This window comes from Engraulis encrasicolus, chromosome 19, assembly GCF_034702125.1.
Source record: "Engraulis encrasicolus isolate BLACKSEA-1 chromosome 19, IST_EnEncr_1.0, whole genome shotgun sequence".
NCBI lineage: Eukaryota > Metazoa > Chordata > Actinopteri > Clupeiformes > Engraulidae > Engraulis > Engraulis encrasicolus.
The window spans coordinates 23,601,043-23,617,115 of record NC_085875.1 but is presented as its reverse complement, the minus strand read 5'-3'; the positions used below and the strand labels follow the sequence as shown (position 1 = coordinate 23,617,115).

General features: G+C 43.9%; 2 protein-coding genes across 2 annotated transcripts in view; one reads left to right on the top strand and one right to left on the bottom strand.

The window, feature by feature from the left end:
• Positions 1 to 2,438, top strand: part of il17a/f1 (interleukin 17a/f1) — a 3,983-nt gene extending 1,545 nt beyond the window's left edge. Inside the window, exons 3-4 of the mRNA XM_063224087.1 lie at positions 7 to 148; positions 2,197 to 2,438. Coding sequence (XP_063080157.1) covers positions 7 to 148; positions 2,197 to 2,298 — 244 coding nt within the window. The 3' untranslated portion in view covers positions 2,299 to 2,438. The remainder of the gene's footprint in view (positions 1 to 6; positions 149 to 2,196) is intronic.
• A 6,313-nt stretch (positions 2,439 to 8,751) lies between these two features.
• stmn4l (stathmin-like 4, like) lies at positions 8,752 to 14,831 on the bottom strand. Its single transcript, XM_063183941.1, has 6 exons — positions 14,764 to 14,831; positions 11,604 to 11,679; positions 11,204 to 11,299; positions 10,677 to 10,882; positions 9,674 to 9,865; positions 8,752 to 8,823 (listed from the first exon to the last, which is right to left on the bottom strand). Exons 2-6 carry the CDS (start codon positions 11,614 to 11,616, stop codon positions 8,752 to 8,754), a joined length of 579 nt encoding a protein of 192 aa, XP_063040011.1. The 5' UTR covers positions 11,617 to 11,679; positions 14,764 to 14,831.
• Between the last annotated feature and the right edge of the window lie 1,242 nt (positions 14,832 to 16,073).

Below are 16,073 nucleotides of genomic sequence, written 5' to 3'. Positions count from 1 at the left end.
CCTCAGTTTCTCCCACGATGAGAACCGCATCCCGTCTCACATAGCGGAGGCGCGCTGCATGTACACAGGCTGCCTGACGCAGGACATGGAGGAGAACCTGGAGCTCCTGTCCAAGCCCATCCACCACCAGATCCTGGTGCTCAGGAAGGTGCGTACATGTCTATGTCTACGCCATCTAAGGCAGTGGTTCTCAAATTGTGGTACGTGTACCACTGGTGGTACTTGAGACATCTCTGGTGGTACTTGGAAGAGTTAATTTTTTGTGCATTGATTTGAAGGCTGAACAAGTTGTTGCAGTCGAAAATGTCTCTGGTCTCACATTTTGTAATATTGAACTGTATGAATCTGAAAACATAATGCAGAATAATACTAGGCAAGCAAGAAATTTAAAAACAAACTTGCATTGAATGTGACCGTATCTGTTGATGCCGTTATGAGCCTCTCCTGTATTGACTGGCAAATGAATATGGAAGGCCTTTGCTGCGATATTCTAAGGTTGGTTGTCAAGGGGGTACTCAGAGAGCTCAATATTTTCTCGGGTGGTACTTCACACAAAAGGTTTGAGAACCACTGATCTAAGGGATTACTGTAACAATTAAAACATGAACTGTGTTTTCGGTGGACATGGAGGTTCAAAAAAAAGTGAGAAGGCTGGCATGCATTGCTTGAGAATGCAGTTTTCTCCACTATAAGTGTAGGGTACATAGGGCTCAGGGGTGAATAGTCTGGGACTGCAATCGAAGCCCATACACCACTGAATCCTGCTGCCCAGGAAGGTGTGTGGCCATTGGGAGGTTTGGTGGTTCACTAAATAGTGATGAGGCTGGCATGCTTTGTTTGAGATGCAGTTTTCTCCACTTAAGTGAATAACTTGAGGGTGTGAATAACCTGGAGCAGCTCTTGAAGCCCATACACCACAAAATCCTGGTGCCCACCCAGGAAAGCGTGTGGCTTTGAGACATTTTTGAGTTCACATTGGCGTTACGTACACTTAGCTGACATTTTTATCCAAAGAGACTTGCAATTATTTACAGGGTATTAGGTTACATTCTAGGCACCTCAGCCATGGAGTAAGCTAGAGAGTGGAAGTGTGGGATTCAAACATGCAACCCTCTGATCTCAAGCCCATTTCCTTAATCCTTAGGCCACGGCTGTTTTGAGTAGCAATGGACTACAGTAGCAGTTTAAGAGAAGCAGCTGGACCTCCATCTGCAAGGTCAATGGGTCAATTAGTGAAAGTGACAGAAAGGTGTAAGGGTAGCATGGAGCTATTCTATTCCAATTCATCCATGCCCTGGCATAGTGGTTAAGGAACAAGAGCTGGACTCAAGGCCTTAGTGTCATAGGTTGAATTCCTGACAGTGACAGGTGGCTGGAGGTTCTCCTGTTCTCTATCCACTGCCGTACCCTAGGCCAGGGGTTCCCAAACTTAACCATGACAAGGCCCCCCATATACCGGTAGATTCCAGCCAAGGCCCCCTTGATATGAGCCGTGACACCATATTTTTTTTGCACCCGGTTTAACAACTCAATGAAGTTGGTGCATTCCTAAACCCATTCAAGTACTATATAAAGCATAATAGCTTACATATACTGTACATGTATACACATTGTAAAGAAGAAAATGATTCCACTGAGATTGTTTAGCTTTATTTTGGCTAAAACGTTATTTAATTTATGAAAATATTGAGTTTATTTCGCAATATTTTCCCTGCCAACCTGCCGCGACCCCCCTAGCATCCCCTCGTGCCCCCCAGGGGTCCCCGGGCCCCACTTTGAAAACTACTGCCCTAGGCTTTGTACTCAGGCTTTTTTTGTTTCAGACATGTGAAAGTTTTATCCTTTACCTGACAATGTTTCGACGGTGTAACTTCCGTCTTCACCAAAGATGAACGTTTTACATCTACTAAGCTTTGTACTGTACCGTCCACACGCGTGTATGTATTTGCACCGTGTGTTTCATTTTGTGTCAGCGTGTGTGTGTGTGTGTGTGTGTGTGTGTGTGTGTGTGTGTGTGTGTGTGTGTGTGTGTGTGTGTGTGTGTGTGTGTGTGTGTGTGTGTGTGTGTGTGTGTGTGTGTGTGTGTGTACACTATGTGCTGTCCTTTCTTGCCTATTTGTACGCAAGTTCACTATGTGTCGTGGTGTGCTGTGTTATCCCAATGAACTCATGGAAATCTCTCTCTCCTTCCCTTAGGTTCCTGACGAGAAGGAAGGCTACGCTCTGAAGCTGGAGTACAAGACCATTGCGGTGGGCTGCACCTGTGTCAAACCCCATGTTCTTAGCCACAACCTCTAGACACCACTATGTGCACAACTGTAGAAAGTGAAAGTACTGCTATACATTTTTTTGTTTCTGGTCTCTCAAAATCTTGGTGATTTAGGCAGCCCTGGCCTAATGGTCAGGGAGTTCATTTTGGAGTTTGTAGGTTGCTGGCCCCTTGCATTGCTACAGGGACTGTAACCAATAGACCTCTACGGTATATAACTGTAACTGTCACTTTGGATAACACTGTTTACTACTGTAAGTGTAATGCAATGTAATTACATGTACATATTCATGAATTGGATAGAAGAAATACGTGGCAGGATGTTTACTTTACTAAACCAAGGATGCTTGCCCCTGTCCAGACAAACAGCATCCGCAACAACACAGTGGGGGGATGTACACAGATCTGAGGGGATGACCTTTTTTATAACACCTTTAGATTTGACCATTTCTTAAAAGAATAATATTTATTTATTTTTATATTATTTTGAGCTACTTTATTTAATACTTCTCTGCTGCATGATGTAAAGATTTGGCTGGTCTATTTATTTAATAAAGTATTCTGTATTTGTCTAACACTGTGTATGAGTCACTTCCAAGAGAGACAGAAAGAGGAGGAAGGGGGAGGGCGATGGGGAGTGAAGGCTTGAAGAACATGGAAGTGTTGAGAGTCTAATTTTATCAACTCATTGTTGGGTGCTGTCCAAGAACACAAAAGAGATTGTAACGGAGAGGAAGACGTGTCATTATCAACATATCGGCCTATTTTCAACCACTTCTCAGCTGCAACCACTTCTCTGCTGCAACACTTGACGAGAAACACAAGATGTTATCGCTGCAAACACACAGTAGGCCAGTTCAGCTCTCAGAAACTTTTTTGGTTTCAGTAAGACAATGAAGATTTGATGAGAGAGTTGCTAATGGTAACCACATCATCCTGCTAGCCATTACCATTGAGGGCACTTCTGAAGATGAGTGGCAACGACTCATACACACGCACGCATACACGCATGCACGCGCACACACTTTGTTTCTGTCTGTTGTACGTGTTGCACTCTTATGAGTCACTGTGGTGAAGGGTTAACCCTGCCTGCTTCCTGTAACTTTTATCTTAGAGGAAGTACAGTATTCTAGGTATCAGATAGGCGAGGTACCTGCACCATGGCCCTTGCAGAAGAGGAGGTATTCTAGGTATCACGGTGCATTTATACCAGATATTGATGTTCGCTTAACGTGTCCAGGGGCATCGCGAGTCCAAGAGGTTCGCGGTAGAGCATGACACGGGAGTGGATTTTCACTCCCGTCCCATCTCGGTCCCAGAAAAAAAAATCCCATCCCGTCCCGGAGTAAAAGAAACAAATCCCATACGGTCCACACCGGAAAAGAATGTCTCCCAATCCTGCCCACTCCCACTGAAAATCAACCCCACTCCTGTTTCGTCAAAAAAACTAGGCTTTTTTTGTTTGTTTTTAAAAGAAAAAATAAGCGGCATTCCCGCTCCCATTCATTTTTATTCGCACTCCCATTCATCTTTATTCCTGCTCCTGCCCGCTCCCCTTCATCTTAAAAATGTTGAATTCCCCACAGGAATTCCTGAAAAATGACATCCTCTAGTCCGCGGGCTGTTTAATTGTTCCCTCATTGGGTGCCTGCACCACAGCTGTAGCCTGACATGGTCAGCCCCTCTCTATGTACTTCTTTTCAGTAGAGAAAGACTGACCATGTCAGGCAACCATAGCTCTTGCAGCAGAGCCATATAGGAAGAGTTATATCATTGCCGCTGTGAAAAATGGCAGTGAAATGTGTCCATATGATCAGACATGGCCGAGCTTTGACTTGTAGCCCAAAGGTTGCCGGTTGGACTCCCAAACCGCCAGGTTGGTGGGTGGAGTAATTAACCAGTGCTCTCCCCATCCTCTTCCATGACTGAGGTACCCTGAGCACGGTACCGTCCCGCCGCGCTGCTCCCTTGGGCGCCATTGGGGACTGCCCCCTTGCACGGGTGAAGCACAAATGCAATTTTGTTGTGTGCAGTGAACACTTGTGTGCTGTGTAGTACTGTGTCACAATGACAACGGGAATTGGAGTTTCCCAGTTGGGCTTTCACTTTCTTTCGCTTTCCTTCAGCAGAGCAGGTAGTCTAGGTTCCATAGCCTGCATGTGTTTAAGTGCATGACATTATACAGTATGCCAATAAATGTAGATGTAGGTATACTACTGTATGTAAAATATGCTTTCTCTTCACCTCATACTGAGACAGTATTTTAAGGACCTCTTTAATATGCCTCTGAGACCAGAGGAAGTATGTAGGTACAGTCACAGTAGGGCCTATGCCAGGGGTGGGCAATTTATTTGGACCAAGGGCCACATTAGGTGTAGAATAATGACCAAAGGGCCAGATGCCGCAGCCATCTTGTCCGTGTCGGTAAGACATAGTGTACGCTGACATAACTTTGGCATTCCTGCACATTATAATGAAATGTATTTAGATGTAGCCCATGCACTTGATTCATCTTGAATGTGCAAGACCCCTGTTTTGGGTAAGCATTTTAAAGGTGGAGGTGCAGGTTAAGATGAAAAAATATTTTCTCAACTTTCTTGTTAGTAGTACACATTTAAACTATTATCCATTGTATTTGACTTGGTACCACAAAACACAATATTATATGAAAAAGTGGTAGTTATTTTTTCCCCATAAAACAGTGCATGACGTCACGTTGGGGACTGGAGACCCAAGATTCTATAGGCTCTCTGTTGAAGGGGAGTCCCCAATGTGACATCATCGCCTAATTCTGTTTAAACCTGCACCTCCACCGTAGGCTATTTGAATTTAAAAGTTGTCTTAATTGTAAAGGCTGCATATGGCCTCCGGGCTCGAGTTTGCCCACCTTTGGCCTATACTGTACAGTATGTCTGTTGCACCTTTTTGTGTACAGTACTTTATCTCTTTTGTGATGAAGGAAGCACTGTATACCAGCCTTATAACAGGTTTTGTAGGTTTTTTTTTTTTTTTTTTTTTTTTTTTTTTTCTCATATCGTATCCACTAATGCCTGTGTTTTCTATGTGTTTTATGGTTGTCTCCACGTCTTTTGTCAATTGTTGCTTTATGTTGTTTCAAGTCTTTTTACTTAGGCCCTTCTGTTAGCACTTTGGTCAGCTGCTTGTGTTGTTTTAAAAGTGCATTACAAATAAACTTTGACTTGACTTGACTTGACTTTCTGAGAAAGGAAGCACTTTTGCCACCATATACTGTGTGCATTCCAATATTAGGACTACCGTCCTCCACTTGTGCTTGTGGCCTCATGTTTTGCTGACAGCCCGCCTCCGTGGAAAAAAACGCCTAGCCACAACAACTTTTGAGGGACTGTTTTCCATTCACCATCCCAATTGCAAATGAGAAAATGACATTAGAATTGTGATTTTGCAAGATATTGAATTAATTTTCTGTCGTCAGTGATGTCATCATGAGGTCACAAGCAGGCAAGTGACCAAGGGAGGACAGGAGTCTGCATATTGGAATCCACCCTGTATGCCATGTGCCCTAGACTATGTGCTTCCTAGGACAGAGGGGGCACTGTTGGAATTAACTGTGTACACTCCAAAACGGTAAGTGCCCAATAAGTGCCCAATAACCGTGAGTGCCCAATAGTCCGTCTGCACTTTATACCTCATGACAGTTCTGGCTGAGCCCAGGACAAAGGTGAAAGATCTGAATTAAAATAAAAAGCCCTCGCATGGAAATACCTGAGATGTTTATAAATCTTTGAGGTTCAAAATGGGAGATGTTGTTGATCTTGTGAAATAGAATTGTTTTAAATGTGCAAAACTGATCAGTCAAGTGTGAATGTGGGTTACTGCCATTGTACATGGTCACCTCATTGAGTGACTTATCTCCTAAATGTGGATCCCAATCACTACAGATTGGTGGTTTTGGAAGCTGGGTGTTAACAGGAAAAACAGGCATCAAGCCCTGGTTCAGAGAGTAAAAGTCGACCACAAATTCAAATTTAACCCAACCCACATTTGACTGTCAGTGGTCAGTGAAGTCACTTGGGATAAAGGCTGTGACCAGAATTTTACTCTGAACCTGGCACTGACACTTCTGAAGAAAATTCTATCAAGAAATGCTTACGATATATGCTTGTGAATGCTTCTGATAATACACAGTTTCTGTTATTGCTACTGAATCAAAGACAAGATTCAAAGTGCAATAATACAAGGCTCATTTAATGGCATCTAAAATAGATTTATCACACTTTCTGTACAGCATTGAACAGCCACATCAGAAACCTGCTGATCATCAGCCATTTTAAAGTTATGTACATCGAGGTTAATGTGAACAACAGGCTTGCTTTGCTTGCTTTTCTCATAGAAAAATGAACATTTCTCTTTTTTTTTCAAAAATGGCCTGCATTTGACATATTAATAATGCACATCTTGTGGACTCCTCTTGTAAGTGGAGATACACCAATCAGACTTGCCACACCTCAAACAGAACAACTCTCACATGAGAACACACACGCACGCACACACACACGCACGGACGCATGCACGGACGCACGCACACAAAAATTCAGACACACAAAATAATCACACACAGGGTCGCACACGCACGCACCCACCTATGTACATACACACACACACACACACAATTTCTGACAAACAGACACACATGGGCACGGTTGGCACATTAGTGAGGTGCTGCCAGTGGACACTTCACGTTAAGGTAGCGACGATCAATTCTCTCTTTCGCTGGTGAGTAATTCACTTCACTTTGCATTATCACCCTGCGTCGGCGTAAGAGGGCCATGCAGCAACATAGATGACATTGAGGTCCCCCACGCCGTCTTAACGGAGCAAAGCGTGTGCCAGTGTCCTCAACAATGGTGTTTTTGTTGTTAAGGTATAATGCTATATCTGTCCCAAACTATCAAAGCTGAGATGGTTTGTTTAAGACAAAAAGTCATTGAGTCAGTCCTTTGGTGAACAGGCCTCCCATGTGCCTTCAGACCAGATCGAGAGTTCTGACCAGGCTTCAAGGAACCTGGAACGCAGAAGCCAAAAAAAAAGAAAGATTAGAAGGAATTTTAAAAAATACACAGACACACACAAAAACAGCCATTTACACACCAAAATTGTTTTCTCAAATGTTTTGTTTTTATCTTGCAAAGGGATTGATAATGCATGCTGGTTCACAATACACAGTACACACTACTGGATTGAATCATTTTGTACTGTTGAAGATATTTTCTGTGTGGTTGTTACTTAGATCACAACCACAGAACTACTCACAGCTACAGCAACGGGTACAATATACACAAATACACAGCTAGCAAGTAGCAACTACACACAGCTACCAACCACGGCACAGACAAAGCCCATGTGATGTACAGTACACCAACTGAAAGTGCTAGCGCTGTAACTAAACTGATACAATGTGTTGAAATGGTCTGCAGATTAACACTCAATGTTCATAGTAAAATTTGTTGTGTTAAGTCAACACTTGAGTACACTTGAGTAACGAGAATATGCCAATAGTAGTGAATATGAAAGTTGACTCTAAGTTTTGAATTAACACAAAAAATATTACTGTTACTACTGAGTTATTACTGTAATGTGAAGTGGATGTTCCCATAGCAAATCAAATCTACTTCTATCCCTCGAAAAACTACCCACTAACTAACACTAACTAACTAGCTTATTCAAGTTTTGTGACTATTCAGTTTAGTCTTCACAGTGTTTAAATCTGCTTGTTAAAATGTGAAAAATAATATGTGCTTTTTTGCCAAACATGAGACGATTATGTTCGTCGCTTTGAGCAGTTTTCATAACAAAATGGAAGTGATATTCTGGACACGTTTTGTGTCGCTAGGGCCTTAAGGCTTAAGACTGGCAGATGTAGTAGGTGTAGTCTAAATACGAACTAAATCTTAGCTCTCATTGCTGACAGTGCAGGGAAATGCCCTCTGTCTTTGTCTTGAGATCATATGCAGTAAGCCAGTGCCTTATATAACCGCGTCTCTTCCATCGTCCCTCCACAATGCATACAGAGATTATGATCTTGTACCGTATGTTCATGACTCACATCAAAAGACACAACTCAACTGGCACCACAGAAAGCACAAAAAACAGCATTCTGGCAGGTGCAACAACACATCTCTCACTCCTATGCCACATAGATGCCACACTGCACAATGAATTTTCATTTCTGAGGCGCATCGCAAGTCATCGCCATTGTCATTCCTCCCTCCCTCTCTCTCCCCTTCTCTCACTCTCTCTGTCTCTCTCTCTCTAACTCCCTCTTTTTCTCTGTGTCTTTTTCTCCTCCTCACCCTACGTCCCTCTGCCCAACATCATCAGATATTGAGTGTCTGTTTTAAAAAAGTTGCCAAACAGCTTTCCATCGTGTTCTAGGTTGTGTTTCGGGGGCCACATTAAGACAAGCTGGGTATGGAGGAGTCGGGACTGAGAGAGATCATCATCTATTCACTGCGTTCACTGTCATCACTGTCCAGCAGTTCCTTATTTCTCCTCACCTCCTCAGCGTGCTTGTCCTGCAGAACAGATAGAGGGAAAAAAGAGATAGAGAGAGAGAGAGAGAGAGAGAGAGAGAAAGAGAAGAGAGAGAGAAAGAGGGAGAGGTGGGGGAGCAAAGAAAGAGAAAACAATTTAGAACACAAATTGCGGGCTTCCAGTTGTAGACAATTTGCTGCATTATTAAACTCACATACAGTAATGCTCAAGACAGAGAGACAGAAGAAGATGAAGAGCAAGAGGAAGAGGATGATAGATGAAATGAGCAATAGACACAGTCATACACATGCTCTACCACTCCCACGCAAGCATCTATCCCCATACCGGTACATGGACAAATAACTCTGTATGTGGTGTTTCGATCTGTCTCATCAAATCTACTCTGTGTGTGTGTGTGTGTGTGTGTGTGTGTGTGTGTGTGTGTGTGTGTGTGTGTGTGTGTGTGTGTGTGTGTGTGTGTGTGTGTGTGTGTGTGTGTGTGTGTGTGTGTGTGTGTGTGTGTGTGTGTGTGTGTGTGTGTGTGTGTGTGCGTGTGTCCGTGTACAATGTGTGTGTGTGTGTGTGTGTGTGTGTGTGTGTGTGTGTGTGTGTGTGTGTGTGTGTGTGTGTGTGTGTGTGTGTGTGTGTTTGTGTGTGTGTGTGTGTGTGTGTGTGTGTGTGTGTGAGTGTGTGTGTGTGTGTGTGTGTGTGTGTGTATAATGTGTGTGTGTGTGTGTGTATAATGTGTGTGTGAGTGTCCGTGTGTGTCCGTGTGTGTGTGTGTGTGTTGTGCATCTACAGCACGTAAGCGTCTGCATGTGTGTGCATGTCCGTGTGTGTGTGTGTGTGTGTGTGTGCGTATGTGTTTGTGATATCTATCTCCAGTCTCACCTTCTCCTGGAGGCGTCCGAGCATGGCGGCGATGTGTGCGTCCCGCTTCTCCTTGTTGGCCTCCATCTTCTGCTCCAGGCGTTGGCGCGCCATCTTGACCTTGTTGTGGTGCTCCACCGCCGCCTTCTGGGCCACCTCGCGCTCGTGCTCGCGCTTCTCCGCCAGCTGCTTCAGACGCTCGGCCTCCTGGCTCTGGGAAACACAGGACAGGAGGTACATGATGTTATAATTAAGCTGAGCAAAGTACGAAGGAAGTATATGACATTATAATCAAGCTGAGCAAAGTAAATAGGAAGTACATTACATTTAGCTGAGCAAAGTACGTAGGAAGTACATTATATTAGAGTTAGATGAGCAAAGTAGGTAGGCAGTACATTACATTACAGTTAGCTGAACAGAGTATGTAGGAAATACATTACATTACTAATTACCAATAAACTTTCAGCAAAGAAGACCAGTGTGCGGTGATCTAACCCCCTTTTCTTTGGATAACTAACTGCATATCACCAGCACCTGGACTCTGGTTGTACAAAGGGACTCTGCTTTGAGAACTACATTACATTACATTTAGCTGAACAAATGTTTGCACTTCCAATGTTTCCATTGCACTTTGTGTTTTGTATGTGTCATTCCCTGTCTATTTATTTATGTGCCCCCTTGTTCTCTTTCAGAACCCCCTGAACCCCCCCAAAACATAGGCTCTCTAACATCTGGCCTAAAGACCTGAAACTGAAGGGAGGGGGCCTTTCTTGTTGTCTTATAACCCATTCCTAACTTTAGCTTTAACTTTGAGGAGTAAGGACTTTTACCAGTTCTTCTAGAATTTTACTGGAACACTCTACAGCTCCCATAGAAGTCTGTGTTAAAAATCTCGCAAAGTCCTTATGACATCATAATGAGAACTCAAAATTTGGGCAACATTCTAATCACATATTTGTGATGGTACTCCTCAAAGGGTTAATGAAGAGTGTGCCCATGTATGGCCATCGTCTCATACTCATACCTTTCGCCGGCTCTCGGCGGCGTCCAGCTTCTTCTGTATCTCCTCCAAGGAGGGGTCTCGGCGGGGCGGGATGGTGGGCTGGAAGTCGTGGTTGCCCTCAAAAGATGGCGGCCTCAGGATCACCTCGAAGGCCTGGCCGGATGCGCGCTTATTCAGCTCGATCACCTCCATGTCTTTAATGATACACAGGTTCAGGTCCACCACACCTGGGGAGGAATTCAGAGGTGATTAGGAATTATTAAGATAAGGCAAGATTTTAATTTTTAATTTAAGATAATGATGAGATAAGATTTTAAATTGATAGGATTTTAATAAGATACAATTTTAAAAAGATAAGGTAAGACAAGACAACATAACATAACATGACATGACATGACATGACATGACATGACATTACATAACATAACATAACATAACATGACATGACATGACATAACATGACACAACAAGTGAGTAGGGACAAAAGGAGTTGAACAGAGTTCAAAGCAGAGCTGACAGACAGCATAGGCGTGGCTAGGCTACTGTACCTTCTTTTGTCTTGGTGATCTTCTCCTGTGGCTTTGGCAGGATGCAGGAACAGAAGAGGGACACTAGAGGGAGCTCCCTCATCTTCTCTTTGTACGCTGAGAGGGTGAGAGTGAGGGAGAGAGAGGAACACAAAAGGCGTGATCAGCACCATGTGCTCTCTGCGCTCTCTTTCTTTACCGGCATCTCTTTCTTTCTTTCTTTCTTTCTTTCTTTCTTTCTGTCTTTCATCCCCTCTCGCTTTATTTCTGCTCTATCCTTTTCTCAGTTTTTCCTCCACACTTTCAGAATACATTACAATGTGATAATAATCACAATTAAAACAGAAATGCATCATTGCATGTAACATAGTCAACATCAGATATAACACGCCTATAAAACCAACATGAGTAAATGTCTTACCTGCTAGCGTCATTGTTCCTTAGTGCAATAATACTCGTCGAAGTGTCTTGTTGTACCGGCTTCCACTCTGGTTATCCTGAGGAGAGGAGACAGGGAGATAACTGATTAGCTGCTGTCAGTCTTTGCCACCTCTCACTTCAGCTGTGCAGAATGAAGATGCATCAGGAGATACAGTCAGCACATTAGTCCTTAGGTGATGACTAATACAGTGCATACAGTAGCCTACACGCCTCACAAGCCCCACTGACCCATCTATATACCAACTCCAGTTCAGTGGATCATCCATGGACATATGTATGACTAACTGCACCATGTCCCCTGTCTACTGCCCAGTCTACTCCCACTGCCCCATATACCACACACAAAGCTCAAGCACATAGCTAAGCAACTCTGTACTCCATACAGGTCCCACTGCCCTTTCCACTCCCACTGCCACGTAGAAGAGTAGGCAGCTCAAGCACCAGTCTTGTGCTTCACCACTCCATTGCACCACACACACAGCTAGAGTCGCCACTTCACTGCTGCATCACACCACATACAGTAACTGAAGTACAGCAGAAGTGTCCACTTCACTGGCCCCCATTACACACAGGGCCAATAACAGCTTCAACCGGGCCCAGGACAAAGTAATCTAAAAGGGCCACCTTACCCAATACATATAGAATGCAATGGAAACCCAATTCTGGAGTCTTCCTCTCCCTGGAGCCCTGGAAAATAGACCCCTTTGTCCCCCCCCTCTCTTGGGTTCCCTGCATACGACACCACACACAGCTCACCTAAGGTTCCATGGCCCTAGCTACTCTCCCTGCCATGCCCTGCCCCATATAGCCTAGCATCCACAGCTAAAGCACCACTTAGGCTACTCCTGTGGGTCCTCCTCAGTGGCCTATTCATTCATTCATACCTGCGCAGGCCTGCAGAGCAGAGGAGAGCGGAGCAGGTCTATTTCTAGTTCTATTCTGCTCCTCTTCTGTCCTCTCTGAAGAGCACACTCAGGTGCTCATCTGCATACTCGAGTGTCAGTGTAATGAGGCCAAACAAAAGAGAGGGAGGTCACACGCGCGCACGCATACTATACAGAATACATGCTTCACTCACTACTGAGGGGTGTTTGGCACTGCTACGTACATGCAGCAGACAGCTAATTATCAAAAGCACTTTCATAACCCGAGAAGTCTTTCATCCACCCACCACACGCACGATCCACACGCTCGGCCCGTCTCTCTCGCTTAACTGTCTTAAAGTGTCCACCTTCCTTCACGTTTCAATCTCTCTCTTTCTTTTTGTCCATCTCTCTCTCTCTCTCTCTCTCTCTCTCTCTCACGCTGTATTTGCCTACACACTCCACCTGCTCCCACGGCCTGTTCTGCGCCCACACACACATACACACACACTGGCACGCTCTCATTGGGTTCAGTGTGTTGTGTTCACACTCTCCCAGAGAATGATTCTGGCCCCCTCCACTCCTGCCCTCCCCACGCCTGTTGCGTGGGCCCATTCAAACTTAGAAAACTGAGTACAAATGCCGGTAGAGCTGAGAAAGCCGGTAACTCATGCTTTGTTACAGTATATTCAATGCCTCAGAGATGGCTACTTAAGTAATCCTATGTTTCTCTCTCTGCCACTGTCCTGTCAGAAATAAAGGCAAAAAAGCCCTAAAAATATGTATAAAAAAGTAAGCCTGCGTTTCTCTCGCCTCCACTGTCCTGTCATAAACGAAGGCAAAAAAAGCCCTAAAATATATATATAAAACAGTAATCCTGTGTTTCTGGCATTATGGTGCACATGAGATGGGCCTTTTTTCATCTTTGAAAAAATTAAAGCTCTTGCATGTTTTTCTCATCCCTTTCCAATTGCTGTTAAAAAATTCAGATTATTTTGGAAGTAGTCTAAAAAATATTGCATAAAACTAATGAAAAACAATTCCAAAACCCTGGCATGCCATATTGCATTATGGCCTTCTTACTTGATAAACTGCACTGGATAAAGAATGGGCCTGCTATAAAGAACTGCATTGAGCTGCACAAATTATAGGTTAACTATACATGCATACTGACCGCATATGCATAGTAATAATACTGTTCGTACAACAAGAACAACAAGAGTCAAAAAGCTTTACATACTCTAAATTTTACAAAATAACCCACAACGTCACAGTGTTTATCCCACAGCCATGTGCAAGACACTGGCTGACGTCTGGTTGAGTACTGGCTGAATCCAGGCTGAGTTCAGGCTCGTGGCCGGTCTCCCTGGTCCTGCCCAAGCCGCAGATCAATGCTCACACATCTCCCACAGGGCGGGCGATTCATTACCCCACTTTCTAAATAAATGGACGAACTCACCAACCCCCAAAGCACTGTTTCTGTTCTGTATTAAAAATGTATAGCGTTCCCTCCTTCCCAGCACTATGTGTACAACACAGCAGAAACGGATGACATCACCGTTATCCTGCAGCAGGCAACCTCAGTTTAACACTGTAGATTGAAAAAAACACTAAACAACAACCAAAACCCATGTTTGTAGCTTTGAAATCCTGCACGCGTTAAAATGTGCAAGTGTGAATTCTAATTTGACACTGTTATTATTTTGTGGCGAGAAGCACTGTTTGTCCTGATGTGGTGTTGTCCTACTGTACTGTGCCATGCAGTGCTCCAGAGGATGACGTTATCCTTTAGCAAACCCTCAGCTGCGCAGCCAGCCAGCCGGGCTAACGCAAAACATCACTCAACCCCAGACTTGCTCTAAACAGACTTTAAAGACGCGCACAAACACCCCTCAAAGCAAAGCACTAGTCTATTAACCAGCATCTTATCTATTCAAATACTTTACACTTTGCATGCATGGAACTGTAAGAAACAATAAAAACTGCACATCCAATGCACATCCTATGATCAGCCCCAGACTTGCTCTAAACAGACTTTAAACACTCGCACAAACACCCCTCAAAGCAACACAGCAGTCTATATTAACCAGCATCTTATTTACTCACAAACACTTTACACTTTGCACGCATGAAATTGTCAGAAACAACAAAAAACTGCACATCCTATGATCATAAGCTGAAAACCCCAAAATGAACAAAAAGACTTGCAGTAGGCAGCATGCAGTTGAATTAAATTGTGCATCAGTTTGTAAAGATGGTCCATATGTATTGACTTACCCCCTGACAGCAGAGACGCCGAGCAGAGTAGCGCAGGGCAGAGGAGAGTGATGCGCGTGGTGTGATTCGGGGAAGCTGTGTGTTGCTTAGCAGTCTGGGTGCTGCTGTTTGAACCCCACAGTCTCCCAGCATCAGCACCAGCTCCAGCTCCTCATGCTGCATGACATCACTTTCCAGCCTTCTGATTGGCTGAGGGGGATGCAGGCTCCTGATGGGCTAGCAGCCTTGAGAGTGCAGATGAGGGAGGAGGATGAGGAGGAGGAGGAGGAGGAGGAGGAGGAGGGGGAGGTGGAGGAGGAGTGGGTGTGTTGGTGGTGGGATGGAGGGGGAGGGGTAGACAGTCGGGGGTTGGTTGGTTAACCCTTTGTTTGCCATTTAATAAGGGGAAGGCGGGAAAAAAAGGAAAAGGAAAGCAGGATGGAAATGCCTAGCAACTGTGTAGACACGGGGAGGATTAGTTGGGGATTACAAGGAGCCGCTTTTGGTCTTCAGACATAATTGGAAAAAGTCCTGCAAGCGATTACTGTGTATTCTCTAATGCATTCCTTCCTGATAGAGATTTCATTCACACTTTGTTTCTTTCATTTTACAAAGAAATGTGAATATTCACTTCCATGGATTAGGACCTTAGGTATAGCAGTGGCGAAAAGGATTACCTCTTCATCATTCCTGACCATGCAATATATACAGTAAAACTGTGAAACTTTTAATGTAATAATTATAAAACAGTGGTCTAAAGACCTACAAATGCTTTATTGCTCTGTTAATTTTGTTTGGTTTTACGTGCACACAGTGCTCTGCCAAAACTGGACGTTCATTATAATGCCCAAACATTCATCCTTTCTGATTATGAGAAATAATTCTCTAGAAGGTGACAGTACGGTAATCCAGTTTTATTCTAAATCATTGCTAGCCTATTTGCTCAGGTCAGCTTGTTTCATGATCTTTGCACCAATGTGGCAGTAAAGTTTTGTGGAACAGTTTTGTGTGTTTTTTGTGATAATATAGCTCTTGAAGCTTAAATCTTCTTTAATATATAAATATTTGCTGCAGAGAACATGTTTAAACTGGTTGGTACATGAGCACATTAGCAGACAAAAGAAAAAAAATTCAAAATGTCAGATATGAATCAGACGGCAAAGATGGATCCATGTCTCATCTGATGAGTGCTCTCTCCCTCTCTCTCTCTCTTGCTCTCTCTCTCGCTCTCTCCCTCGCTCTCTCTGGACCTATGTGTCATCTGTTGAGTTTGGAATCGCTCCTCTCTTTCTCTCTCCCTCCATCCCAACTCCATCTCTCCACCCGCTTTA